Raw genomic sequence first — 26282 nt, forward strand, 5'->3', positions numbered from 1 at the left:
GGCAGAGGCTAGAGGGGTTCCCGATCTCTTTCTTGTAGTAGTAACTACTAAAGAGTCAGGCTTTAACTGCCCCCTGATGTATAAGGGGTGCGAGGGGGCTGGTCTGAACATCGTCTCGATGCACGGGTTGACACCCGTGTTAAATTCGTTGTAAGCAGAGAGGGTTGGATGCGTCTGTGTACTGATTGTAACAGGGGGATACATTGGGTTGATGATTTTTGTATCCACAAGGATGTCCTCCGCAAAGTCTTTGTTGACTTGGGCTTCTTGTGTGTCTATTTTGAAGTGCTCTGCAGCCTTTAGGAGCAGGTCATTATATTGTAACTGGTTGTCTATCGGGGAGTCAGCCACCGGTGGGTTGCAGTGATCTGGGGACCGGATGATGCAAACGTCCTCATCGTTGTTGTCATAATATTGGTACAAGTCCACCGTGTCCCCTTCGTCCTCTGAGTCGGTGTATGGGCCAGGTTCTTGTGAGCCTTGCGTGGTATGGAAATAAGTATCTTGCCCTGGGTCCTGATGCAAGGTGGTAGCCTGCATGATGTCTAGGCGGGCCCTTTCAGCTGCTGCCCTGCTCTCTGGGGTTCCCTGAAGATTTTGAAGGACCTCGGGGTGGTCATCAAAGAAATTAATGAAAGAGGACATTCTCTTCATAACTTTATAAAATTGGCCCACTGTGAGGAGCTTGGTACTACAGAGGTGGTAGCAGGTGTAAATGGGCCTCTGGAGCATAGCCCCTGAAAGAGTGCCCTCTGGGGTAGTGAAATCCCTGCTTCTAGTAGTTTGTTATTTTTCCATCTGGGACGTGGAAGATTTGTGGTCTTTCAATGTTCTGGCCTTTAACAGGGTGTCGGGAATGTCTTTTTTGATTAACTCACTGATCTTCGAGCTCTTTGTGCCTTTTTTAGAGGCCATTGACGTGTCTTTTGTCGGCGGCTGAGGACTTTGTAGGTTAAGACACAGTGTCGGAAACTGACTTTACCGTCTGTTTCGGGGGCCTGTCGTGTGGTGATCGCGACCATGATGGCCCAGAGGACAGGGAAAGTTCAGACCTCCCCTTCGACGACGCGTGTGGCCTATCAGTCGGAGGTGTGGTCGACCTTCGGCTGTGGGAGGTGTGCTTAGTGTGATGAGACTTGGTAGTGCTTGAGCTGCCGGGTGTCGTCCCCGTAGCAGAACCACCAGCCTGCCTGGTGGGGTCAGGGGCTTGCACGCGGGAATCCGATGGATCCTGATCGCCCTTGATGTCACTGCAGACGTCGATGCTGCCGTTGCCGGAGGCTCCCCTTGATGTCAATGGTGGACTCAGCCTGTATGGCGTGGTGGGCCAAGCATTTGGTCTTGCGATCTTTTGCGGTTTTAGACCAGAACAGTTTGCAAGACTTGCACTGTGCCTCAGCGTGATCCTTGGGGAGACAAAGATTGCACACCCGGTGCAAGTATTTCCAGGGAACTCCATATTGCAGGAAGGGCAACATTTAAAAGGTGTGTTTTCCATGATGTATGGGGGTGGCAGCCTGGTGAAATAGTTGGGAGGAATGGGAAATATACATATATACACTCTCTAACAAGACTAGAGTATGAACTGCCCCCCGCTCTCCCGACTGTACAGGGCTGAGGCCCGGTGGGCCTTCAGAGGCCATAGACAAAGGATTGTCGAGAGGGTTCCTGTTGTTGACGATTGAAAATTCGTCCTTCAAGCCGTCACCGAAGATCTTGCGGTGAACGGATAACAAAAGGACAGAAAGAAATACTAGAATGAAACCTTTTTGAAATAATGGCATCAGCCAAGAAGGAACTCTGCGATATACGATGGAGGAAAAAAACAATCTGAAGGGACCTCGACGCATGAACGACCAGGGGTACAGTAGACGTCACATTAGGGATAGTATTACTGGCACGCCCTGTCGATGTCCCTCTTCGAGTTTTGAAAACAAAAACTGTAATACTCTGCAGCTACCACTAGATGTCGGCCTACGCATAGCATGTGATCTAAGCAGACTCCACAAGCCTCAGAAATATATATACACACGTTAACAATTTATCGGTACCTAAAACTCAGTAGGCCTCAAACTCGAAGGCAACGCATGGGCCATTTGAATAGTAGGCCTCAAAAACTAGGCAGACAACACAAGAGGAATGTGCTTGCAAGGCCAGCAGCCTTGAGCATGGCGTAAAGTCACACAGCGATTGGTTAGCAGTAGGAGGTGAAACCCTTTCCCAGGCAAACACAAACAACATGACCTAATCAGACATTGCTGTCAGAAGCAGGTTCAAGGTGGGGAAGGGGTAAAATGCAGCGCAGGGATTGGTCACAGACTAGAATGCTCAATCTGGTCCTAGACATTCATCAAGAGAAACTGTTAGGGAAAATTTTTATTTTAGTGTTTAATTCCTCCTTCCTTAGAGACCCCCAGCTCTTTTTCTGGACTTTTTTTTATTTTAACCTGGAATGAGTGAGTCCTTTTTCTCACTCACCCATGTGTTTTGGTCTGATTTGGTTACTGTGTTCCTTTTGGTTTTTGGAGTCTGACTAACTCCATAGGCATCATCTTTTTAGATTGTGGCACAAAGCACCTTCATTGCAAAGGCACAGGGAAGTCTTTTAGATTTCCCAAAGGTTTAAATACCTTCTCTTGGATAAACTACTGTTTCCAAGAGCAGTGAAGTGAAGTTGACTTTACTTACATTTGTAACTTTCTAGACCCAGCACACACTATCTTACAATAGGGTGCTGGAGGGGTTACTTAGTATCCCCTTTATCTAGTTTCTCATGTAACATGTTTATGTTACCCCTTCTACAGTCAATGGCTGGTGGCAGTGGTTTACTTTTTACTACCATTGTGTGTTTTTACCGCAGGCTGCAATTGCAGCTACAGTAAAGCACCCATGGGTGCCCATTTTGTGAAAATGGCCCTGGTCTTCTTTTTTTGCCATTTCTTGTTGTAGAGGTCCTTCTTGAGATTTACTCTGCGTGCCAAACCAGGTTTGGTCCCTTTGTTCGTTTTGTCTTTGGCGGGGTTCACTACTGAATTTGCCTCTGGCTCCAGCGTGTCTGGCAGGGCAGGAAGTGAGGGAGGGAGGGAGGTGCCCGACACTCCCTGTGCTTAATCCCTTTGGTTACAGGAATGCACCCTGGAGGACAGCCACCCTGCTGTGTGAGTGTTAGAGAGAATTCTCTGCTTAGGCTGAATTTCCTAACCTAGTGAGTCCCCCAGCAGCTTTGCTGGATTTTTGGGGTTTATTTTTTTCTACTGCCAAGAGTGAGACTCTTTTACCCTCACTCTTGGGCATGATTTGAGTGTGTTTCTTTGACTCTAGATGTGTTTAATGGGCTATGGGTTCTTTTACTCCATAGGGCTTCATGTGTTTTTGTGATGTGTGTTACACAGCACCCTCAGTGCAGTAACACAGGGGTGTCATAGTGACCCCCCAATATAGACTCCATACCCTGGTACTGACTACTGTCTCCCAGGGCATGTAAAGTCACCATTGACTTTACTAGTCTCAAATTCTGAACAGAACCAGTACAAACCATCATACTGTGGACGTACTGGCCGGGGCAATTCGATTGCCCCAGGGTCTGTTAGTCGAGGGGGCATGTCTTCGTCCCCCCTGATCGAGTTTTGGCTGGTGGCAGTGGATACTACTTTTTATATTCGACCGCAAATATATCTCTATGGGATTTCCCATTGTTTGAGGCTACCAACTTTAATTATTTAATTCCTATAGCCTCGAACATACCGCCGGTTTATTTATTTAATATTAATTCTCCGGTTGGTATTTTTTGCCAGAACTCAGTTCTAAAATGGCATTTGTGTTCGCTTCTGTGACTCCAACCCAAGTTGAGCCCTTTGTTCCACTTTTTGGCGGGCTTCTCCACAGAAGCCCTCCAAAGTGGTGCCACTCTGTCTGGGGTACTTAGGAGGTGTGGAGGGGGATTTAGGCACCCTGGACTGAGTTGCCTAGACAACTGAAGTCACACTCCATCCTGATTGGCCCAAGTGGTGAGCCGCCCGGCTCACCACTTAGCATGTTTGAGTGACAGCTAGGCTGAGTGAATGGGGGTTTTCTGCATAAAAGCAGGGCTTTGGGGACTGGAACTTGAGAAGTCGCCACAGGACCTAAGAATCCGACGAGGGAGAAGCTGAGCCGACCTGCTACGACGACACCACCGGTGGAGCCCTGATGGACCGTCTCACCACTTTTCCCAACGACAGAGGAGATCTCCAGCCCGGAGAGTCTTCTTCCTTCGACTGGTGGGGATAACCAGTCTGCTTCCTTTTTCACTTCCTGGAGCCATCTCGTGGCCGCCTTGCCTGTGCCAAGCACCCCGGCAACCGGGATACCACGTTTTACCACTATCGCGAATCAAAGGTTAGTACCTTTAACCGGAAAACTCTGCGGCTGGTTTCTTCCCTGGCAGTGCAACGACCTTCATCTTTCCACCACGTCGAGATCTTCTCTTCCACTGGACGACGCCGCGACTTGCACCCGCTGCCAGGAACAACTGCACCCGCTGGAGGATCCTTTCCACATAAGGTACCGTGTTCCGCCTGGCTTCCCTTGCAACCGACTGTACGGGGTAGATTTAGCCCCCGGCTTTCGAACCTGGGTTAGCCTGGGAGACCCTGGCTAAACTTTTCTGAGCCTAACTAAAACCTTTCTGAACTCCCTGCAAGACTTTTTAAGCCTGTTGTCATTGTGTGATCTTGGGTGCATTTGTGCCCTGCTCTCTCCAAGAGTGGGCCCGGCCTATGGACTTTGGCTCACAAGTAACTTTTGACTTTCCTGCCTTGCTTAAGAGTTTCTAAAGAGTAGTGTGGTGTATTTTCCTACCTTCTGCCTTTTTCCCTCCCTTTTTCGTTAACTTATTGGAGTGCCATCTATAGTTAAGCGCTCACCTCTGTCTGGAAATAAGTGGTGTTAACTAAGACTTGTCTGATAAGGAATAAGGGATGTATACATAATAATAGTAACTGTGTTGAGAGTGATTTACAATAATAGTGCTGGAGTGTTATAATCAGTGTGTTTTAAATAAATAATTATATACTTTGATACCAAAGCTCTGGTCAGTGTTTGCTTGTACTATTGTATCTGAGTGCCTATTGTGTATACTTTGCATACTGCCTAACTCTTCTTGAGGGAAGTCTGACTGCTCAGCCACAGCTACCAAGTGTATCAGTGTGGTACAGACTGCTACCAAGTGGGTTTACTGCCAAACACCTGTAGTCTTAAATCTTTTGCAGTGGTCCCAGAGGGAACTGCACAGGTTTCACAGTGAGTGACAGCTAGGCTGCAAAGGAATGGGAGAAACCTGCATAAAAGGTGAGGTCTTTGGCTTGGAAAGCAGAGTCGACCACTGGACGAAGGAATCTGAAGAAGAACTTGGAAGAGACGCCTGCGGCAACTCCTGGAACGTTGGTTAGCCCGGTGAAGCCCTGCTGCAGTGCTGAAGCTCTGAATTCGCCTCAACTAGAGAATCCCTGCAAAGGACGACTTCTCCCTTTGGGTTGGGGGGACCAATCGACCCCAAGACGAACTTATCTGGACATCCTCTCGGAGCTGGCTGTATGTCCATTGCTGCTGCAGGAACCGATTGCCAGGGAGAGGAACACCAGAATCGAGTGCATTGTTTTTAAGCTGGAACCAATTTCCAGGAAGATCCTCCGGACTCCCTAGAAGCAGGGCTGACCAAGCCTCAGCCACTTCAACAGAGTGCAGGACCCCAGAAGCAAGGAAAGTCCCAACAGTGTCCAAGAACCACAGTGGTGCTATTCGCGAGAAGCTGAAACCGTGAAGTGCCACTTATCTGAACTTTGTCCATTGCTGCCGCCGCCCTTCGAATCGTAGTGCAGGAGTCCTCCAGATGTTCTCCCTCTTGTCCCAACAACTGAGGCACAGGAACAACAGGATCTACCATACTACAACAGGAACAGAAGCCAGCTGGAACCAATTTGTTCAGACCAAAGGTACTGTGAACTAAGGGGTACTTACCTCTTGCTGTGTAGTTTGCTTGCTCTCATTTGAGACCTGTTTTACTGCATTTTCTAGAGTTGCTTGCAGCTTTGCCTTTCAGAAGCCTGCCATCTTGTGACCATACAGTGATTTATTTTACAATAAAAACTCTCTATAACATTGTGCAAGACTTTTTACTTACCTTCAAGAAGACCTTCAGATCCCCTAGACTTTGCTTAAGTGACATTGGCTGCCCTGGTTCCCTGATAGACTATTCTAACCTCTGATTTTGTGTTTTGATCTGTGCCTCCAAAACGTCATACATTTTTTACTTGTATAGCTGGGAAAGGGTTAATCTACATTGCATTGGGGGGTTCAAAAGTACTTAACAGTTTGAGAAACATTTTAACCATGTTTCCTCCCTCTAACATTTTCCTTTTGACACCAAACTCAGGATTGCTCTATATGTACCAGTGATATAATAATGTCCACCGTGTCCTTGTTACTAAAGTCACCTGAGGGCGTAGGAAGCATCTGTGTGCCATCCCATTATTGGTGTAAGTGTTTCTTTGGACTACTGTACTAACTGGGTTCAGTGTACTTACCTACAGCTCACATCTTCCTCCTATGATAAGCCTGACTGCTCTGTCACTCTACCAGGTTTCCTTGAGTAGTACACGCTTATACTGTGTTGGGGACCCATATGCCAAAGGATAGTTTTATGAAGTCTTATCTCAAGTGGACTCTAGGAAAACTCCCCTAACAATGTGCTCCCTCATGAACCTGCATACCCCGGTACTCTTTATCCCTGAGGAACATTTGATGCCCAAGAAGAAACCCCAATCCCCTACTGTGCTCCCAGCAAAGCAAAGACAGAATGACTCACAGACACTGAATTGCAAGAAACAATCAATTTACTTTTGCAAGGACGCACACAAAACCCTGGAAGATGTTTCAAATTAATACTGCCTATTCAAAACTGAGACTTTTTTCACCTCATTTCTAGTCCCTAAAATACAGGGAGCCACTAATTCAATGTGGTTCCAGATAATACGCTGGAACCTGGTCCTGCTGGCGAACGCAAATGAGCACGGACTCAAAGCCATAAGGGACAAGCTGAGGGCAATCCGTATTATGGTGCTTCAAAATCATATTATTCTTGACCTCCTTCCGGCTATGGAAGAAGGGGTCTGTAAAACAAATGGGCAGTACTTGCTGTACATACATTCTCCCCAAACGACCAGGATAATGGCTCCCTCAGTGTTGGAATAAAGGCTTTGCACCATTATATGGTGGAGCTGGAAAATGAGGGAGCGGGGTTAAAAAAAGACACTGACTGGATAGCAGATGGTTTTTCATGGATGCCCAAATGGTTGACAAACATTTGCCGAATAATTTTGCCAATATTAATTTTCTTAATACTAATTTGGATCATTCATCAAATTATAAGAGCATTTTGTGTGTCCCGTGGAGATGGTTTAAAATTACTTGCAGCAAAGTTAGAATAGGCCACTTTCCCTTGGAAACATGAGAACACTCAAACAGACGAGGTAGAGATAAAGCCCATACCCAAGGTGGTACCCAGAGATCACCCCACAGGCACGCCAGGAACCCTTTGGGCACAGCCTTCAGACCCAGAGAATTACCTTGAGTGTTATGTAGCGCCCACAGGAGATGGGGGGGCTGTAGCTTTTTAGGGTGTAGCCCCTGGGACTATGCAAAGGGGGGAGAACATTTGGGAAACGTCAGCAAGATCTGGTTCCTAAAAGATAGGTACGACTGTGCACATGACCAAGAGCTGAGAGACAAAGAGTTCATGAGGGAATTCATTCTGGAAGAAATGAAAGGGGGAAAGTTGGGATGAACGTCTTACATCCCACACATGAGGAAATACAAACGAAGAAACTCCATAAAGCACAAGTCAGAACACACAGCAAAGGCCAAAGGTCCAGGTCGCAAGCAGATCACCTTGTCATTCCCAACATATCCCTTCACTGAAAGTAAAATGGAGAATAGCAACAAACACATGCATTGCAGGTTTAGATGCGCAGAAAGTTGTCAGACACGATAAACCTGCAATTATGCAAGTCAACCTGACACACACACACACATAGATATAGGTACAAGTGGATAGACCCAAGAGACAGGGATTATGATAGGTGATAAAGTAAGCATTTATTAGACAGAGCACACATTAACAGATCATGGCAATAGACACGACATATTAGCAGCAGTGATAGTTCTCTTTGTGAAACGAGATAGATAGCAGCCAGCAAGAAGCTTACGTACAAATAGATGCATTCATAGGTAGGCCTGAGCCATGTAAGGATGGCAACGATAGAATAACATAGGGACAGAGGTTAGCCCTAAGCAAATCTATATACACACATGTCAGCAGAGACTAGTAGAAACCAGAAACAAATCTAGTAGTTATGAGTGTTTGAATAGAAACACTAAGGTGTAGAGAGTGTAACACAAGATATATATATATATATATATATATATATATATATATATATATATATATATATATATATATATATATATATATATATATATGTATGCATACATTAACATTTTGTAGGTACCTAAAACTCAGTAGGCCTTAAACTCGAAGGCAACACATAGGCCATTTGAATAGTAGGCCTCAAAACCACCAGAAATAGATTTACACAGCAAGAAGGCTGTCAGCTCATGACAGAATGAGAGAAATGTGTGGCAAGGCCAGTAGCCTTGAATGGTATAAAGTCACGCAGCGATTGGTTAGAAGTGGGAGGTGAAACTCTTTCCCAGGCAAGCACAAGGAGCATTACCTAATCTGATATTGCTACCAGAAGCATTTTCTGGGAGGGTAAGGGGTAAAACGCTGTGCAAGGATTGGTCACAGACTAGAATACTCAATCCGGTCCCAAACATTCAGCAAGTGAAATATAACTAACACAGGTTCTGCCCATTTTCTCAAAACTAAAAAATGCATGGTCACAATCCTGGTGAGAACAAGACGATTTGCAGAGGCATGCACAGGACAGAGTCATTCAAACAGAAGAGACACCGCCCCCTGAAGTGAAATATCCACTCAAGAGTAGAGTCACATACAATAGAAAATGCAAACTCTCTGCCCAGGGAGAATTCAGTATACTGAACTAAGGATGGTTCAAAGGCCATATCGTAACACAGAAGATACAATAAAGGTTTTACATTTATTAGGACACATCAATAAATTACAAGCTTGATTTTAGCCGCCAGGCCACACGTCCCTATAGAGGTAAAGCACACAATCTCGGCAAGTGCACGGTCCAGTGCAACGGGCCTAGGAGCACAGCACATGAGATCATACACAAAAACCATGAGAAAGGAAGGAGAGAAGTTACATGTTTCCAATCAGAAGTCGCAATAATATGCTGTTGGTTGACACAGCCTGAAGGGGGAAAACGGTAATATAGTGCAAACGTTTAATTCTCATGAGAATAAGATGCGAAGAATACAATCGTTGCCACACTGTTCACAATTTCAATGGTCAACAATGACTGAAGTGGCCCTCCTCAGGAAGGCCAAAGGAGCTCCACCAATCAAACACCAAGGATTAAATGAAACATTATAAAATGTTGACTGTCCAATCAGAAGTCTGGGAAATTCAATAGTACAACCATTAAGTAATTATTATGAGGTAACTAATAGAACGGTCACAAGGGATATGATAGGCCAATAGGGCTAGGTATTGTACAGATTCCCCTATAGAGCAACCATGATTGACCAATCAGCGAACAACATTCTCAAAGCATTCTGAAACAATGTTTTATGATGACACTCCACGTTCTACTTTAAAACACCACCATTTAGTATTGTTCGTTGAATGTTTTTTTCAATAATTCCTGACCACAGTTGAATGTAATAAACTTTTGTTTTTCTTGCACCCGTTCACTTTATTGACTTATTTGGATTGATTTTATTATTGATTTTTGGGGCTTACCTAAATGACTAGTCCCCAGGGTTCTGTCATCCAGGTGGCCCGGACACAGCCATTGCAATTGGATCCAGCTCAAGGGGTTGGACTAGTGAGGGAGGATCACCTGAATGAGGGGCCCTCTAGGAGTGGAGGTGGGACCCTGAAGTTTGAGACGTGGTATCCCCTTTCTTATGTCACCTTTTCCCCATCCTACCCCATAGGATACGTAGAAGCTCTACCCCCCTTTTCCAACACGAACACTTTCTCACACCGTGAAAGACAGAGGGCTAACACCAGAGCTGTTTACCTGACATGTCCCAACACAAGGGTCAGGCAGAGTCAGGCAATTGCTGATAACTACACACACGTGACTTTCCTTTCCATTCCCCACAGGGATAAAAGGTGGAGCACAAGAACACACTTGGAGCAAGGCCGAAACCACAAAGAAGCAGCCATTCCGGGACGGCAGTTCAAATGGAGAAGAAAGGCGGAGAGATGTGAAAGGACGACCAGGAGGGAATTACCCTTGCCCTTTTCACCCAGACCTGCGAAGCCTCCATGAAAGCAAACGTAAGACCGGGAATTGAAGCTGGTGAGTAGTGTATCAGATGTCAGCGGTATGTGAAACCCTCCTGCACTGATTGCCAGGGCAGGGAGAAATGGTTCTCATCATGATACTGTCCTTGACTCCAGTGGAAAAGGGTACGCCAACAAGTTCAACACAGCGGGCGAGTCAGAAGAAACTGATAGTGGGCCGGACTGTGTTGAACAAAAGATTGCAGTGGCAACATTGTACATACAGAAAGAATATAATAGACAGAGGTCTTTTGTGAGTGAAGTTGAAACCCGGACAGAGTGGTCCGGCGCAACATGGGTGCCCATTCGAAGGACTCTATCTGGTATTCCTCTGCTAAAAGAAAGGAAAAGTATTGAACTAAGAACATTTTGGCTAACAAAACTACAAAAGACCAAGAGGCCTTAGGGGAGGCCGTGTGAAGTGTCAAAGTGGTCATACATGGGTCAAGTAAAATCCCTTGTACAGTCGAAAGTCTTTGACACATGGTGAAAACTAAGTGAGTTGTGATAAGTGACAAACGTGAACCCGACTGAGGTATGCCTATGAATTAGGATGACCAGTAACACCCCAAGAACATTGTGTGAATAGAAGTATGTGAAGCATGACTGGGGGTTGAGACCCGGACTTAGGTAAGAAAGGAACCTGAGGGGTCTAGTGAAACTGTGGCAAATGTGCACCTGATGGAGGGATGCCAAAAGAAAGCTAGGGAAAGGGAGCCTCACTTTTCTGATGAGATGCTAGAATCATGAACTGTGTTAGAATAGCTATGTGAACATGATGGAAGGATGCCAAGGGAAAGGCTAAGGGAAATGAATCCTGTATAATGATAAAGCAAAGTGAACTGTGTATTTGGCAATTGTGAACCCGGCTGAGGGATGCCTGCGAATCAGAGTGAACCATGGTACACCCGTGAACGTTGTGTCGACAAGTGTGAACCCGGCTGAGGGTTGTCCACAGTGAATGGTTGTTTAAAAAAACATTGAAACTCTTCAATGTTACAAGTTGCTGATATTTTGAGTGAAAGGCCGTAGTGACCCCGACTGAGGGAGGCCAACGTTGCATGACGGATCGGAGCCCGGTTGAGGGGGATCTAAGGGTGAAGAGAAATCACCTGATGTGAAGATTACTGGAAGGAACTTTTGTTTGTGTTGTTTTGGCATATTAGGCCCTCTGAAGTAAGAGACTTTGTATGAGAAGAGACTTAAGCACAGAAGGTCCTGATACTAGAAAAGGAACAGTAACCTCGTGCTGGAGAAGTCCAGAAGTGTGCTGTGCTCGAGAGTCCCATGCTAAAAACGCGGGGAAGGGAGACCCCGGCCATAACATCCTGACTTATCATTTTGTGAACACTCTTTTCTATTTCTTGTGAACATTATACCACACTATTTTGTATCATAGCGATAAGGTCTGGCAATAGTTTTCTTTTAGTATTGGGCCGTTTATTTGACTAGACTCCACTTGGAAGGTATTATTTGATGGTCGTAGCTTGCTCCGATCTTAGATTTAGGTTTAGAGTAGGCGTTTATCCCACCCATTTGTACAGTTTAATAAACACCCTTGAACTGTGATCACTGTCTGTCTTATCTTGATACCATGGCTTCCTTACATACCCTACAAGTGTTTGGGTAAGCTTTGGAAAGAAAAAAGGAGAAAAAGGAGGTATCAGCATTCGAGAGGGGATGAAAGGAAGACATACGAGAAGAGGAAGAAAAATGGGAAGGAGGGCATTAAGAAGAAGAAGAGGGGGACTAGAGGAGCAGAGAAGAGTCACCTTAGTAGAGAAATACGAGGTAAAACTCAGAGGCGGAGAGAGAAGAGGATGCAGCAGTTTTGGATAAAGGAGGATATGCTTCAAACTCCGAAAAAGACATTGCGAATAAGAGGCAAAGGATTTAATGAGATTGTTGTAGTAGTGTTGCTTGGCCAGAAGTACCTGACAGTCAAAGGCAGTAGGAAGGGCGGTGAGCAGGTTGAGGCCCGGAAGAAATTTGGACTTCCTCCATTGATGCTCCACACGATGCAGATTGCGACAAGAGGAGCAAAGAGATGGGGTCATCCATTGTTGAGGAGGTTTACGCCATGGAGAGAACCCCAACCACTCCGAGCTTTCAGAATGACCACTAACTATGTAAGTAATTGCAATTTGGATTCATTTTATTGAATTGTATTTTGTGTGGGTATAGTGAACACACAGGGGCTCATGTTACATTAAAACGTAATTTGGCAGCTGGGACCCGTTACGTTTACACTATACGGCAAGCACAACTCAAAATTACAATTAAGGGGAGGGTTTCATTTCAATTGTGAATACTGCTTAACACGCAAGAAACCCTGACTGACATGCAAGCATATCGGAAGGGTTTAATTGTAATTGTACACACTTTGTGCCTTTCTCACCTGGCAGGGAACGTGTACAATGGACCCCATTGTAATCTCCAGAATTTGCACCGGCATGAAAATCCATGCCAGCACAGATGCTGGAGCATTTGTATGGTGGATAGCAAGGGAGCAGCGGAAAAGCTTGTTGCGTTCTGCCCCTCCTCTCCACCATACAAATGATTGAAAATGAGTCATGCCAGGAATGCAAGGCGTTAAAGCCTCACTCAAGGCTTTTACACCATGCATTCACGTTACGACTCATTGGAACATAAGCTCAATGGAGTCAATTTGACTCAAGAGAACCAGAGCTAGAGACCCCTACTCTGAATGGTTTGAAACCAGACTAGCTGTCAAGAAAGAGGCATTTGTAGCAGAACATTATGCAGTCCTTAAGTATTGATGTCAAAGCCATTTTAAGGAATAAAGTACTACATCACACACCTTTATGACCGATGATGTTGTTTCCAAAAGGGTTCTATGTCATTTCATCGCCAGTCATTTTTACGACTACCTTTTTTACGAGCACACTTTTTTGAAAAAAGTCATCAACATTTACATTTTTTATTTTGGGGGGGTTCACCTCAAGCCCCCTCATCGCCCACATATTTTAACTATTCCCGAACCCCCAACCCCTTATCTGCCCTTTCCCACACCCACCCCAAAAATGTAGATTACTTTTTTCATAATAGTGTACTTGTAAAAAAAGGCATTCGTAAAAATGACTGTCGATGAAACGACGGTGTACTACCAAAAGTAGGATGTGAGATGATGTACTCGAGCAAATATTTGCATAGTGCCTGTGCCGACTCGTCGGTCAGAGGACTAAAGCACATCAAGCCAGAAGGATAAACAAGATAGAAGACACATCAGAGTGGAAAATTAAAGACCAGCTTTGAGGAACAAAATCCTGAAACTCAGGCCACAACATGAGAATCCCACAGAGGTATTCGGCTGCTGCTGCAAAATACATAATCAACACTTCAAATGTATATGTGCAATAAAAAATATACTGAATGGTGGTCTTACATCGGTATAGATGTCAGTTCCCCAAACTGTGCTCCACAGAGTCAGGCATCCTTCTGGGCAAAGAACTCTGGAATGTAAGAGAAAAAAGATAATATTTAGTTTCTGTGTTTGCGATTTAGAACTTGGTCAACACATATGGGATGTTATCTCTCAAAGCCATGATTTCTCTGCTTTTGTTAGCCTGGCTCAGGTCGCTAATTTCTGACTCTACTCCACATGGTTACTCAGATTCAGAAATTCATGATGGGAGTGCTATTTTGTCTGATATGGATCGGCTGGGCATATGTTAAAGAAAAGAGGTTGGTATAGTAAAGCAAGCACAAACATTCTGGTGGTTAGCTTAGTTTTTTTCACATAACAAAAGAGCACAGACTCGTGAATCACAGCGCAGGCCAGCTAACAACTGGCGGAACCTGGAGGGCACATATTCTGTACTGGAGCCAGAAGACAAGAGGGAGGTTTAAAGCACACATTGCAACAGAGTGCCCTCTTGAAGGGCAGTGTTTACAGTGGTCCTACAGTTGAATTTTTGAGCTTTCCTGTGAGCTGGATGTTTGCTCCAGTGATAACCATTCTGCACGGTGACTGATGACTGCAAAGTGAAAGGGTAGCCGTGATGTTTTGAGTGCTTGGTATGCCAGGATGGGTTCCCAGACAGGTAATTCCCACAAGACAGGGCAGGACCTTAGTCCCATGTGAAGAAAGCATCACAAGTACAGACAGGACAGGTTGGGGGATAAAATAAGCATAGGTCTATGTGATGGTAGGTTATGCCATGACAGTGGGCCTCATTACGGGTATGGCAGTAAGGCAACAACGGCACCAGTATCGCTACCGGCACCATTGCTACCGTATCACGATACAAGGAGTTCTGCTCGCAGGTGCCCTTGCAGCCTGGTGCCCGTACCGGCACCCGCGAGCAGAACTTGATGGTAGCAACGGTACCGTTAACAACGGTACCGTTGCTACCACCCTCCCCATTCCCATTGAGCCCTTTTGGGCTCAATGGGAATGGGGAATCATTTTTACCGGCGCCCAGAAAAGGGCAATTACCGGGTCCGGCAAGGTCGTAATGACCCGGTAATTGTCCTTTTCTGGGCGCCGGATCAAAATCAATACCGGCGGCAGCCTCGTAATGAGGCCTAAGTGTGTTGCAAAGTGGAGACTACCAACTCCGATTCATGCTCCAGATTGATATCTGTTTTCCAGGCATTCCCCTACCGGTCCATGAGCGGTTAACATTGTTCCCTTACATCAGGAGGAGCTGGGGAGGAATCAAACTGCACTACACTACTGATCCTTACTAGCTATCGCCAGCTGTCAGCCTCCAGGCATCGAGGTTACTTTGGAGATCATCACACTCAAGACTGTTTTCAGTTCAGTGCCACCCTCCCCTGCTGAGTGAAGAATTTGCCCTGTGTGGGTTCCACACCACGCAGGAAAGGGGGCACTATTACACATATATGTGTTTGCAAGACGTCCAGGTTAGCAAATGCCAGACAGGAATCTGCATCTTCATTGAAATCCCAGGAAGGGGCCTTATAAGGTTTGAATGTGATGTCCTTAAATGTTTGGGGTGCCAAAGGTGCGAAAGGATGCATCCCTGTGATTGGACACTGAGTTGACACTCAGCTGCCAAATGTCCTAATTATCCTGGGAGTCTGCATCCTATGTTTTTTGAATTTGTACTATGGAGGTGGGGTTACCCTTAAACTGGTGGGCACAGTCAGAATGGAAGCCTTGGCGATCCCAGGTTTGCAGAGAAAGCCTATATGTTCTTCCTGTGCAGCCATCCCAGGAATAGGAAAGGGCCCCAGGCACCCTGAGAACTGGTAACAGACAGAACTCGGCCTTTCATTACAAAAGCCAAACAACAATAAAGAGCTTAAAAACTATTGCTGAGTCGGCGAACAGTCTAGTTCTTAAATGAACCACAACTGCTAAATCAAACACCAACCAAACATCATCAGAACAATATTAGCGGCAAACAGCATAGCTGCATCATACACCAGTTTCAATTATCTTTTCTGGAGCAGCACTGTTTCCTGTGGATCTTCAAACATACTGCTTGCCAGCAGAAGCATGTCGTACCACCAGAACTAGAGCTGCTAATCCGGGACTGCTACTGTTGACTTCTGACTTTGTGTAGTTCCAAAGTTTTCATGAGTGAAAGCCAGTGGTCAGGAAAAACTACACTTGACTGACCACGACTGCACACCTATTTGATTGGATAGCTTTAACATTGGGCCTATATGCAAGATTGGCCCGTACCACCGCTTCAGGACAGTATCCAACTCCAATCAGAAGCTGTTCCATCCCTCCCATTCATTCATATAAGAGGCTAACAGCCAATTGAGTTAATATGGATACTAAGGTACTTCTAGGGGCTGGCATTGCTGGTAACCCCAACTGGTATGGTCACAAACCTTGAGCACTGAAAAGACTCTTCCTCAAAAGGTTTACTTACCTATAACATGAACAACACCTTAAACATATTCACAGAGGACAATGTGCTACTTTTGTAACTTCTGTGTGTGGACATTCTCTCATGGATGTGATATATGTCATACTTTATTTTGAAACACCCTTCTCCCCATCTTAGAGTTGTCCTTGAATGGTCAGCCATGGCTAATACTAGGTGACCCAGGGAAAGCTTCTTGTATTTGTATTTTCTTGATTTGTTAAGCACTTTTGCCAAAGAGCTGCCCACAATAAGTGGTACAAAAAGTGTGATCTGGCTAATTTAAAGAACACAAAAAATGTTTTGCAAGGCATATAAAGTTTTTGAGCTACGAACAAAAAAGCGAAAGGCTGGGGGAATATCTATCTATTAGTACCTGGTGAGCGATGGGGGGGGGGTAGGTGGCGGCCTCCTATCCAATGAAGAAGCTCAGAACAGGGTCTTTAACATGCAGTATAGACCCCGCTCAGAATGGGGTCTTTACCACGCGGTATGGACACCGTTCCGAGTCTCCTCAGAGCCAGAGGCCGCCATCTTACCTCGGCGGGAATCCAGTCAGTGCTCTCCCGTGCACCCTGCATCCTCATCCCCCCACTCCTTTTTCCACATATTTAGCCCCCCACTACATTCCCACTTCCTTGTGTTTCCTTCTTCCTCACCGGCACCGGGAACAGTAGTGTTCCCAGAGCACCTCTGACTCCTGAATGGCTGCCGAGGAAAGGGAGAATGGACTACCTGTAGTTCCCTTCTCCCCAATCCATAGTGGCCATTGTTTTTTGTACTTTTTTTTCTTGAGTTGAGAAACGGTTAACACAATGTTTCTAAAAGCAAGAAAAATACACTATTAGTACCTCGGTACAACGTGCCAGGGTACTAATAGCAATATAACAATACTGCTTAAATATAGAGGGGTAGGGAATTCCAATATTTGGCAGCCATAATAGAAAAGGATTGAAAACGAGATTGAGCACATAGCGGTTTGGGGAAGTACAGGTAGGAACAGAGCTTGGAAATGAAGAGAACAAGAAGGGTCATAAAGATTGAGTAATCAGGAAAGATAAGGGGAGACAAATAGTGTATACACATACACTGAACTGACCTGTCTTCAGGTGGTCCAGAATAATGTTGTTCGTGTTGTCTGTCGCATGCATAAATCAGATCACATCTCAGTGGACAGAAGAGATCTACACTGGTTGCGTATAAGGAAAATAGTTTCACTTTGCACTTTATGCATTGCGCATGCCTGTCTCTTTGGCAAGAGTCTGAGCTATCTTTCCTCATTGCTAAGATGGCTCTCAGCTAAACAGGTTCTAAGATCCAATGATGTCAGTCTTGTGCTAACCCCTAAACCCAAGCTCTCCCAGGTTCCAAAAGGGTGGTTTCCGCTGGCAGCTCCATGCCTCTGGAACATTTTAGCTTTGGACCTAAGGTCTTGCTCCTCTTTGAGGATGCTTAAAAGTCGTTTGAAACCATTTCTGTTTGAATGAACTTGCCTACTCCTAAAACTAAACTGATCCTCAGCCTGAATTCCTGTGTCTGATTCTTGCTTTTTTGTTATTTGGTGTTCATCTGTCCACGCTGCTATGCCCATGGGCCCTTGTCCCAGCGCATTATAAATAAAATGTTAAATGTTAAAGAAATCTGTACCGCGCACCGTCACCAACGGAGTTGGTCCCCAGGCGCTCTGGCGGATCTGCAAATGAGAAGGTGGGATGGGTTAGTAGGTGAAGCGGGAGTAGGATAGTGAGAGGAGCGGTGTTCTGTTGGCAGCTTCAACTCGGTATCCACCGGATGCTGAGCTTCAGTGTGAGTATCGGATCGATCTGTCAGTCCTCGTGTGCTGTTGGTGTTGCTTATGTGTTGTTGCAGTGTTGTGAAGTGCATGTGGGTTGTTGTGCGAGAGATGGTTGTGTGGCATTTTTAAGTGAGATAAGTGCAGAAATGCTATGTTTTTTGTTAGTCGATTGTATGAAGTTTAACAGAAGTTCAGAAATCTGTCGAGTGTGGCGCTCGCCAATCCTCCCAATCTCATCAGGGTTGGCAAAGGGGTTACGCCTGGCAGGGTTTGGTTTGTGTGAGGCGCTCCCTGTGCTGTTCTAAATGAATGAATACAAATATAAAAACAATACATAAAAAGGGAAAGAGTACGTAAGATTCGAATGATCCTGTGCCTGCTGGGACTAGAGACCCAAGCTACTCCTCACTGAGGAGGCCCAACAAGGCCGAAACATGTGCAGAAGGGATGTGACCAAACAGTTCAGGCTGGACTGCCTCTTTAGCAGCGGAACCAAGCCTGATTTCCATATGGTCCTTCCCCTTTTTTAATGACCTGACTTGCAAAGAACAACGGTCCGGGAGGTTGCCCAGAGCAATGCCAGATGATAGGATTAATTCCAAACCTTCCAGCCATCACCTCTTTTGTTTTGCGTAAGTCACCCCCCAGTGGGACGGGTATGCCAGACGTTCCTGTGCCTGCTGTGCCTAGAGGCCCAAGCTACTCCTCACTGATTAGCCCCAGCAAGGCTGAAACATGTTTGGGGATGCTTGCGGCCTCGTGCAGAAGGGATGTGACCAAGCAGTTCCGGCTGTACTGCTCCTTTTGGGGTGGGACTAAGCTTGATATAGGGCCTCATTACGAGTTTGGAGGCAGCCATGCCCTTACTACTAAGGGCATGGCTGCCTCCAAACTCCGGTCCGGGTCCTTGGTCCCTGAATGGGGAAATACCAGGCCATTCCGACTTTGGAGGGTCCGGTATTTCCCAATTCAGGGAACCCGGACCATCCCCATTCCCATTTGAGCCCACATAGGGCTCAATGGGAATGGGGAGCATGCTAACAAAGGGCCTGTTAATGAGGGGCCCATCATTAGCAGGCAGGTCCCCTCGCGGGACCCGCAAAGGACGTCTGGTCTGACCAGACGTCCAGAGCGGATCCCGCAAGGGAACCTCGTAAAAGGGCGGAACGGGTTTAACGGCGCCTGCACCTTTATCGGTGCCGTTAAACCCATTCCGCCTGGGTCGTAATGAGGCCCATAGTCTTTCCCCTTTTGTAAAGGCTTGGGAGGCAAAGAACAATGGTCTGTAGGGTTGACCAGAGCAATGGCAGAGGTTAGAACTAATTCCAAACCTTCCAGCCATCACCTCTTTTGTTTTGGTTAAGATTTGAAGGAAAGCAAAGAAAGGGACCCAGAAAAGACTTCTTGGAAACTCTGTTGCTTAACTTTGGATCAATTCCCATCATCCCCTGAATGGCGGGCTGGGAGAAACAGCACTAACAAATGGTGTCTGCATCTTGAGCAATGAGAACGTTAACAGATCCCCTTTTGATGGATAAATGCCATATAGAGGAGAACCCTTTCACTCTTCCTCCTCCGTCAGTTCCTTGTCCGTTTGTCTGTCTGCCATTATCTAGATATCTTCAGTATGAGATCTTGTCATACTGCATTGGTTCTTATTTACATATAAGGCTGTTGATTTAGCAACAGGGTTCCATCAGAGCATTAACACATTTGGGCCGTCGTGATCTCAGTTGTCTTATCTCTCTCTGCTCCATGTACTGATTTCACACTGCCTTTTGTGGAGGACCCAAACATAAGACTCCGCTGTTGCCAGCTGGAGCGTCACATTTGTTTCTTGCTTCTCTGTCCTTCACTGTCCTATCTCCATTGTGGGAAAACCTTTTAGGGAGTCCTCATTTGGGATGATAACTTTGTGTTAGATAGTGTCTGCCTAAGAGCAGGCCCAGTGTTTAGGGACAGCAGGCATACAAGGGCCAATGGTTTAACCTGAGGAGCATGCGGTGAATCGCCAACCTGGCAATGTGGGATTGTGTCAGACAGCGAGATATCCTCTATATTACAGTGCTTCAATGGTCTTTGAAATCATTCTCCAATAGCAAATCATGATAGATTGAAGCATGCAAAAGTAAGCAATTTATTACTTTATTGCCTTGCTTTCATTTTCGGGAAATGTTGTTTGTTGCCACGCACTGTTATGTGGCAATGCAGGTGCATCATACATTGTGTGCACCACTATGCACATGTGGGTTATCTGAAGGGTTGATAGGATGGCTGTTCATCAAGGTTACATGTAACAGATCAGATGTTAGGACAGTTTTTCTGAAGTCCAACTAAGGGCTTAGTAAAACCATTCAACTGAGGCAGTGCACGACTCCACTCTTAGCATAAGGCTGTACCACCTGAGTTCAGGGTAGCATAGACAGAGCAGCCAGGCTTATTTTAGGAGGGAGAGAGGGCTGTAGAATCGGTACAAATGAAATTGTAATACAAATGGTCCAAAGAAACACTGAAACACTTATGTACGTAAAAATACATGATTTATTTAAATACAAGTAGGCTCAGATACATCTAGGGGAAATAAGTACTAACACATTATATGAAATCACATTTATAAAAATGCAACACTATGCTTGCAGGTTCATAGACCAAAGCATAAACCTTATTTGAGACACCTGGCATTAGTTCAAGGGAAGTCAAAACCTTTTCATACACATTCAGTATAGGTCACACCTATTCTAGGGGAGTAAAAACCAATGGTTACTTTCACAGTTACATTCAGTAATGCAACAGCAGTAGACCCGACCAGTTGTACAGTGACTATCAGTAATAAATCACATAATACGTCAACTGGACAATAAACATTTTGTGAATAGTGGAAAACTTATTCCAGGTACAGTAAAAATCTTTAACTACTTTTGTGATAACACATAGTTATACTAGGTGAGTAAAAACCTATATACTTTTTCTAGGAGCTATCAGCAACTTGGTGCAGGTACAAACCTACGACTCTTTTTCTGTCTGTCTAAACAGAACATGGAAAGAAAAGCCCAGTGTTACACTTTAATGAATGACTCAGTTATTCTAGGTAGGTAAAACTAATGCAGACTTGTTCTGGACAGACTAACAGCAGGTCAGCAGAAGCAAGACCCAGTTGAGGGACACTCATACAATTATCCTAACAGGAATAATCTGGTGATACGAACACATTACTTTTGGGAAGAGGCAGAACCAAATCACAGGTGAGTAATATACCCTCACATCTACTTTCTATTAGAATGGCAAACGGTTTTTAAGGAATAATGCATCACACATCCAAGGTAAGTAAGAACTTTTGTAACTGTTCACTCTTAGAGTTACAGTTACCAACGGGCCTGATTTGAAGTGTTTTATAATGGCACAATCCCATAGGTAAATGTTCCATGAATCAAGTCCAAACTCTTTTTCAAGTTAGTAACTTTTAAACACTTATTTTCTTTTCTAGGCAAAAGGCCCAATCCCTTAAAAGTCTGTCCATTATTCTTGGAGCATGAGTGTTCTCAGTGGCAGAAGGGGGGTCACTAGGATCTAGGGTCAACAGGCAGTGTCAGGATAGGTTCTTAAGTAGCAAAAGTCAGAGTTCCTTAGGAAGACTGGGCAAACTAGATGAGAGGCCTCCCAATCACAGAAAACACCCCACACATCACAGGAATCACAAACGACTTAAGGTAAGTGTTCACAGTGTACATACCCAAGCCAACACAGTACCTCAGCATTGAAGAAGATTTTGCAGCAGGAGAACTTCAGGATCTGCAGCCAAATACCAGTCAGTGGATACCTTGTCATGGTGACTGAAAACAAGACCCCAGAAGGAACTTTGCAGCAGGAATCGATGGAGAAGGCTCTAGGTACGGTTTTCCTCATGGCTGAATGTGGCTCTGTGGATTTGGCACCTTTGGAGCACAGAAGAAGGCAGAACATTGTGGTTGAATTCTCATCATTACAAAGGTCCAGCACTCTGGTGAGGTGGACTTTTCGGGCTCGATTCATGTCTCTGGAGATACACCAGGATGCCCACAAAGTGTCAGTGATATTCGGAACACTATGTACCGCACAATGGCTCAAGGTCCCAGGGTATAGGGGTATTGCAGCCCCGTAAGGTCGCAGCAACGTGTGGGATAGCTTAAAATGCAGGTCATCCTGGGTCTAGTGGACCTCATCAGGCTCTGGGTCAGGGTTGTCGTTTTCGGAGTCCCAAGGTCATTTGGAAGGAAGGGCTACAGCAGGCTCAGGTTACACAGCAGGCTCTCTGGTCGCTGGAAAACGTCTCAGCCGTTTGTTCCTTCATCATCCTTTTCAGTTTCAGTTCTAGTGGTCAACTTGTCTTCAGCTTCCAAGTTCTGAGTATTTAACAGGAATTACAACACAACTACTGCATTCTCTCCCTGCATTTTACAACAAGGGGCGGTCTGGTTATCCAATCAGGACAGCCAGCCCCCCAATGGGGTGTGTCCCCATTCAGGCAAGGAGGAAGACAAAGGGCTGTGGAGTTTTGGACTCCTCCCTCGCTTCGTGCCTTCACAGACAGACTGGAACATGGGCGGGGAGTCCAGGGGACTCCCGTCAAATATAAAAATCTCACAAAGGAATTTCCCACCCAGGATGTCAGGGGAAGGAACAAGAAAGGACAACAAACACTAAAATGGCGAAAAAAGAAGACATAGGCCTTTTTGGTAAAATGAGCACCCTTAGGTGCCTTTACTGCAGCTGTGAACACAGCCCGCCGTAAAGGTGCACTGAATTAGTAAAAGGTATCACTGCCACCAGCCATTGAAGGACATCTTGTCCCTGTAACATAATTCATACAGTTTTAGTTTTGAAGGGGATACATTGTATCTCCCCAGCACTCCACATAAGGTGGGGTGTGCTGGTTTCACGTAACAACATAAAAGGGATCCAAAAATCCTTTCTACCCTTGTGAACTGTAATTCCCTCAAGGTTTGCAAGTTTAACAGGAGAGCCCCTAGGGCAACCCAGCAACAAAGGGCACTTATTGCCAAAACATTGTTAAAGATGATAACTTAAAAAAGACAGTATGGAGAGTCTAAAAACTGACACCCATAAAAAAAGTAAAACATTCTGTGATTGTGAAAAAATGTTCCCACTCACAGAGGTATAAGGAAAAATATCCCACTAGTAAAGTAAAAAGTTCTGGGGTTGACGCAGGTCAGGGAGATTTACCATTTCTATGAAAATCTTACCTAACATCATGTGACATGGAGTACGGATAACTGATTGGTTCAGCATGGTTTAAACTCCAGAAACTTGTGAATACGAGCTGCAAATGATTTGCAAGCGTGGGGTGTATTTCACTGAGTAGCACGCTGAACAGTTCTAGGAGGTGGATGCAATTGTGGTTGCCATTTGTTTTCAATGTTTCTGAAGAAGAGGGCGTGCACTCACACAACGGGTCTGTTCGGAGAAGTGACTTTGGGATGAATAGCAGAGAAGCTGTTGGTCCCTGGCTTCAGATAGGACAGATCACAGGACAGTAGCCATGCAAGAATGCAGTGATGGCAGTGTGCTGCCTACTAGTGGTACAGGACAGGATGAAAGATGAAGCAGGTTCTCAGTATCTTACAACTGCAATTTCCGTTGCCAGGTACCTGTTCTCTAGAATTCAGTTGTGGCCAACCTGCTTCCCTCCGAATATTTTGGCCTATGACTCCCGCAATCCCTCATCGTTTAGTTTGTTTGCTGGGGCTGATGGGAGTTGTAGGCCAAAACATATGGAGAGCTTCGCTGGTTACCCATCACTTCTTCGTGATAGCTGAAGAGACTCCTTTTCAGAGCTAAATAAAAAGGTCCATGTGCCTCTGCTAGAAAGCTGGCCCGACTTAAAAAGAAATGTATCACCAATGCCATGCATGGCTTCAGAGATCCTAGCAAAAGCCACTGAGGGGGACACATTTTTCCTCGGGCGACTTGAGCCACTAGATGTGAACTTGGGACGAGAGGACATGGGGAGAGCAAGAATTAGATTGGAACGTAGAATGACAGAATTGACACACTAAGACTTTTTAGCTTAACAGAGTAGAGCTCAGTATGCTATGGGCTTAATGTATGGCTAAACAGAGTCCTGGGTGGACCTATGAATGTGCTACTGTTGATAAGACTTAGCCATGAACCCAGAATAGGTTGCTGGGTGCTCTTAATTCAGTGGAACACACACAGGTCATATCCAGAGGTGTGGCCAGGACTGCGTAGCAGGTGGTGCTTGAAGCTGTTGCAGTTGGGCCACCTGCAGTGACATTAACATCTGTAAATGCCCACACAGTGCTTGGCATTTGCAGGTTTTGGGTGGGCCTTGTCCGCTCAGGCCCTACCCTGCCTACGCCTCTGGTCTTATGTGTACCTACACACAGCCGGCAATAGTTTGTTCATTTTTGGACTGGAGTACTTGGTAATGACCTGAGCACTGGCGAGACCAAGATGCAGCACTGGGACAGTGTTCTAGGGGGTGAGGTATGAGCTATTACACCCCATCACACCATGAAGACGGTACCAGAGGAACATTTAAGGAGCAAAACCTGAACTGCTATCAGACAATGGTTGCCCGATTAGCATCTCAAGCTTATTAAAAGAAGGAATGCAACGTGCCCTGTTGAGAGAATTTAGGGTAAGTGGGAGATTGTCAGTAGATCCTTTCTCTTTTGCAGCAAAGAAACAAAGGTAGGTGTCATTTCTGATTTATTGGATCTACAGAACCTGAATTAAACCATTCAAATTACAACGATGACTTCCTGATTGCGTACTGGTGTTGATGAACTCCGACTCAAGTATAGTTAAGTTGTCACTTTAGACGCGAGTTCAGGAAATGAACTAACTCAGTTGCATGTCATGTTTGCAGGGGTTTATGGAGTGCTTTGGTTTATGGAGTGATTCACATGCTTGGTTAACCCAAGGCTTAAGTCTGCAGTTGTGAAAGCTGTTATTTGTTTTACAACTTTATTTATTTATGAAATGAAATGAAAAAAACATCATGTATTAAGCAGGAATGCTAATCAATATAAAAACAGTACAAACTATAGCGCTATTATCCAACTAATCACATAACTAAATTTCAGTATAGTCAAGCTGGCTCAGAGAACACCATCACAGAGGTGGGGGACAGAGAGAGATCCCACGGGTGGTGAGGTTTGCCTGCTCCCTAAAAGTGTGCAATCGGGGTGGGGGGGAGCGGGTTGCCCCGGGGTCGGGGTGGGATACAGAGAGGAATAGGCCTTTGGACTGTAAATATTTTCTGCTGAACAGAAAAGCAGTGATTGCTTATACCAATTCACAACTCTTCACTAGTATCTCCTCGGAAGCGCCAAATATGGTTGTATTAATTAATTCAGGACTCTTATACCATGGTATATCGCCGCCAAGGATTTGTCATGAGCAGAGGAGCCGATCAGTGGGGCTAAAACATACATTAATGTTGAGAATGCATCGTTGAATGGCCATACTAAAAGAGCTCAAATTGAGAAGAGCTTGTATGAGTCTGTGTTACCTGGATCGCCATCTAAAGGGTCGAGCCCCTTATATAGAATGATGTCCTATTCAAGGATGAGTTCTTTAGTCTGCTCTTTAGTTGCATCTTTTGACATGATCATATATATATATATATTACCTCGATTTTACCTTGTTCGTCATATCTGTTAGTGATCCCCATTACATGATCATAACAATCAACTACTTTATCATTCTTGCACCTACACAAATGAGCCCTGCCGACACACTCTTCTATACTTAACTACAACTAATTCAGAGCATATGCATCCTCCTTTCAGGGAGGGTCTATCATAAGTAATGTGACAAGGACAATGTAATCAAAACCACAAGCTTTTGAAATCAGACCATGCCCACATTTGCTAATTGCACATATGTCCTTTACACTCCAAATGCAATAAACAAAGTGTCAAATGTCTGCCTCAATCTGCTCCTGATACATCAAGACAATTATCTCGTCATGGGGATTCAAAAACGTCCTCCATTCTAGAAATATCCTCCTGAACCACATGATGGGACAACCTATATGCTCTTAGATAGAAGATGTTCCTGCATACCCTGTTCCCCTTGGCCTCTTCCCTGTCCCTCATGACCTGTACCCCCTTCA

General features: G+C 45.2%; 1 protein-coding gene across 1 annotated transcript in view; it reads right to left on the reverse strand.

The window, feature by feature from the left end:
- Nucleotides 1-1247: 1247 nt before the first annotated feature.
- LOC138558839 (cysteine-rich secretory protein LCCL domain-containing 2-like) overlaps nucleotides 1248-26282 on the reverse strand; it is a 446647-nt gene continuing 421612 nt past the window's right edge. Inside the window, exon 11 of the mRNA XM_069642676.1 lies at nucleotides 1248-1406. Coding sequence (XP_069498777.1) covers nucleotides 1248-1406 — 159 coding nt within the window. The remainder of the gene's footprint in view (nucleotides 1407-26282) is intronic.

Source organism: Ambystoma mexicanum, chromosome 1q (assembly GCF_040938575.1).
Source record: "Ambystoma mexicanum isolate Mex_15411 chromosome 1q, UKY_AmexF1_1, whole genome shotgun sequence".
Taxonomy (NCBI): Eukaryota; Metazoa; Chordata; class Amphibia; order Caudata; family Ambystomatidae; genus Ambystoma; species Ambystoma mexicanum.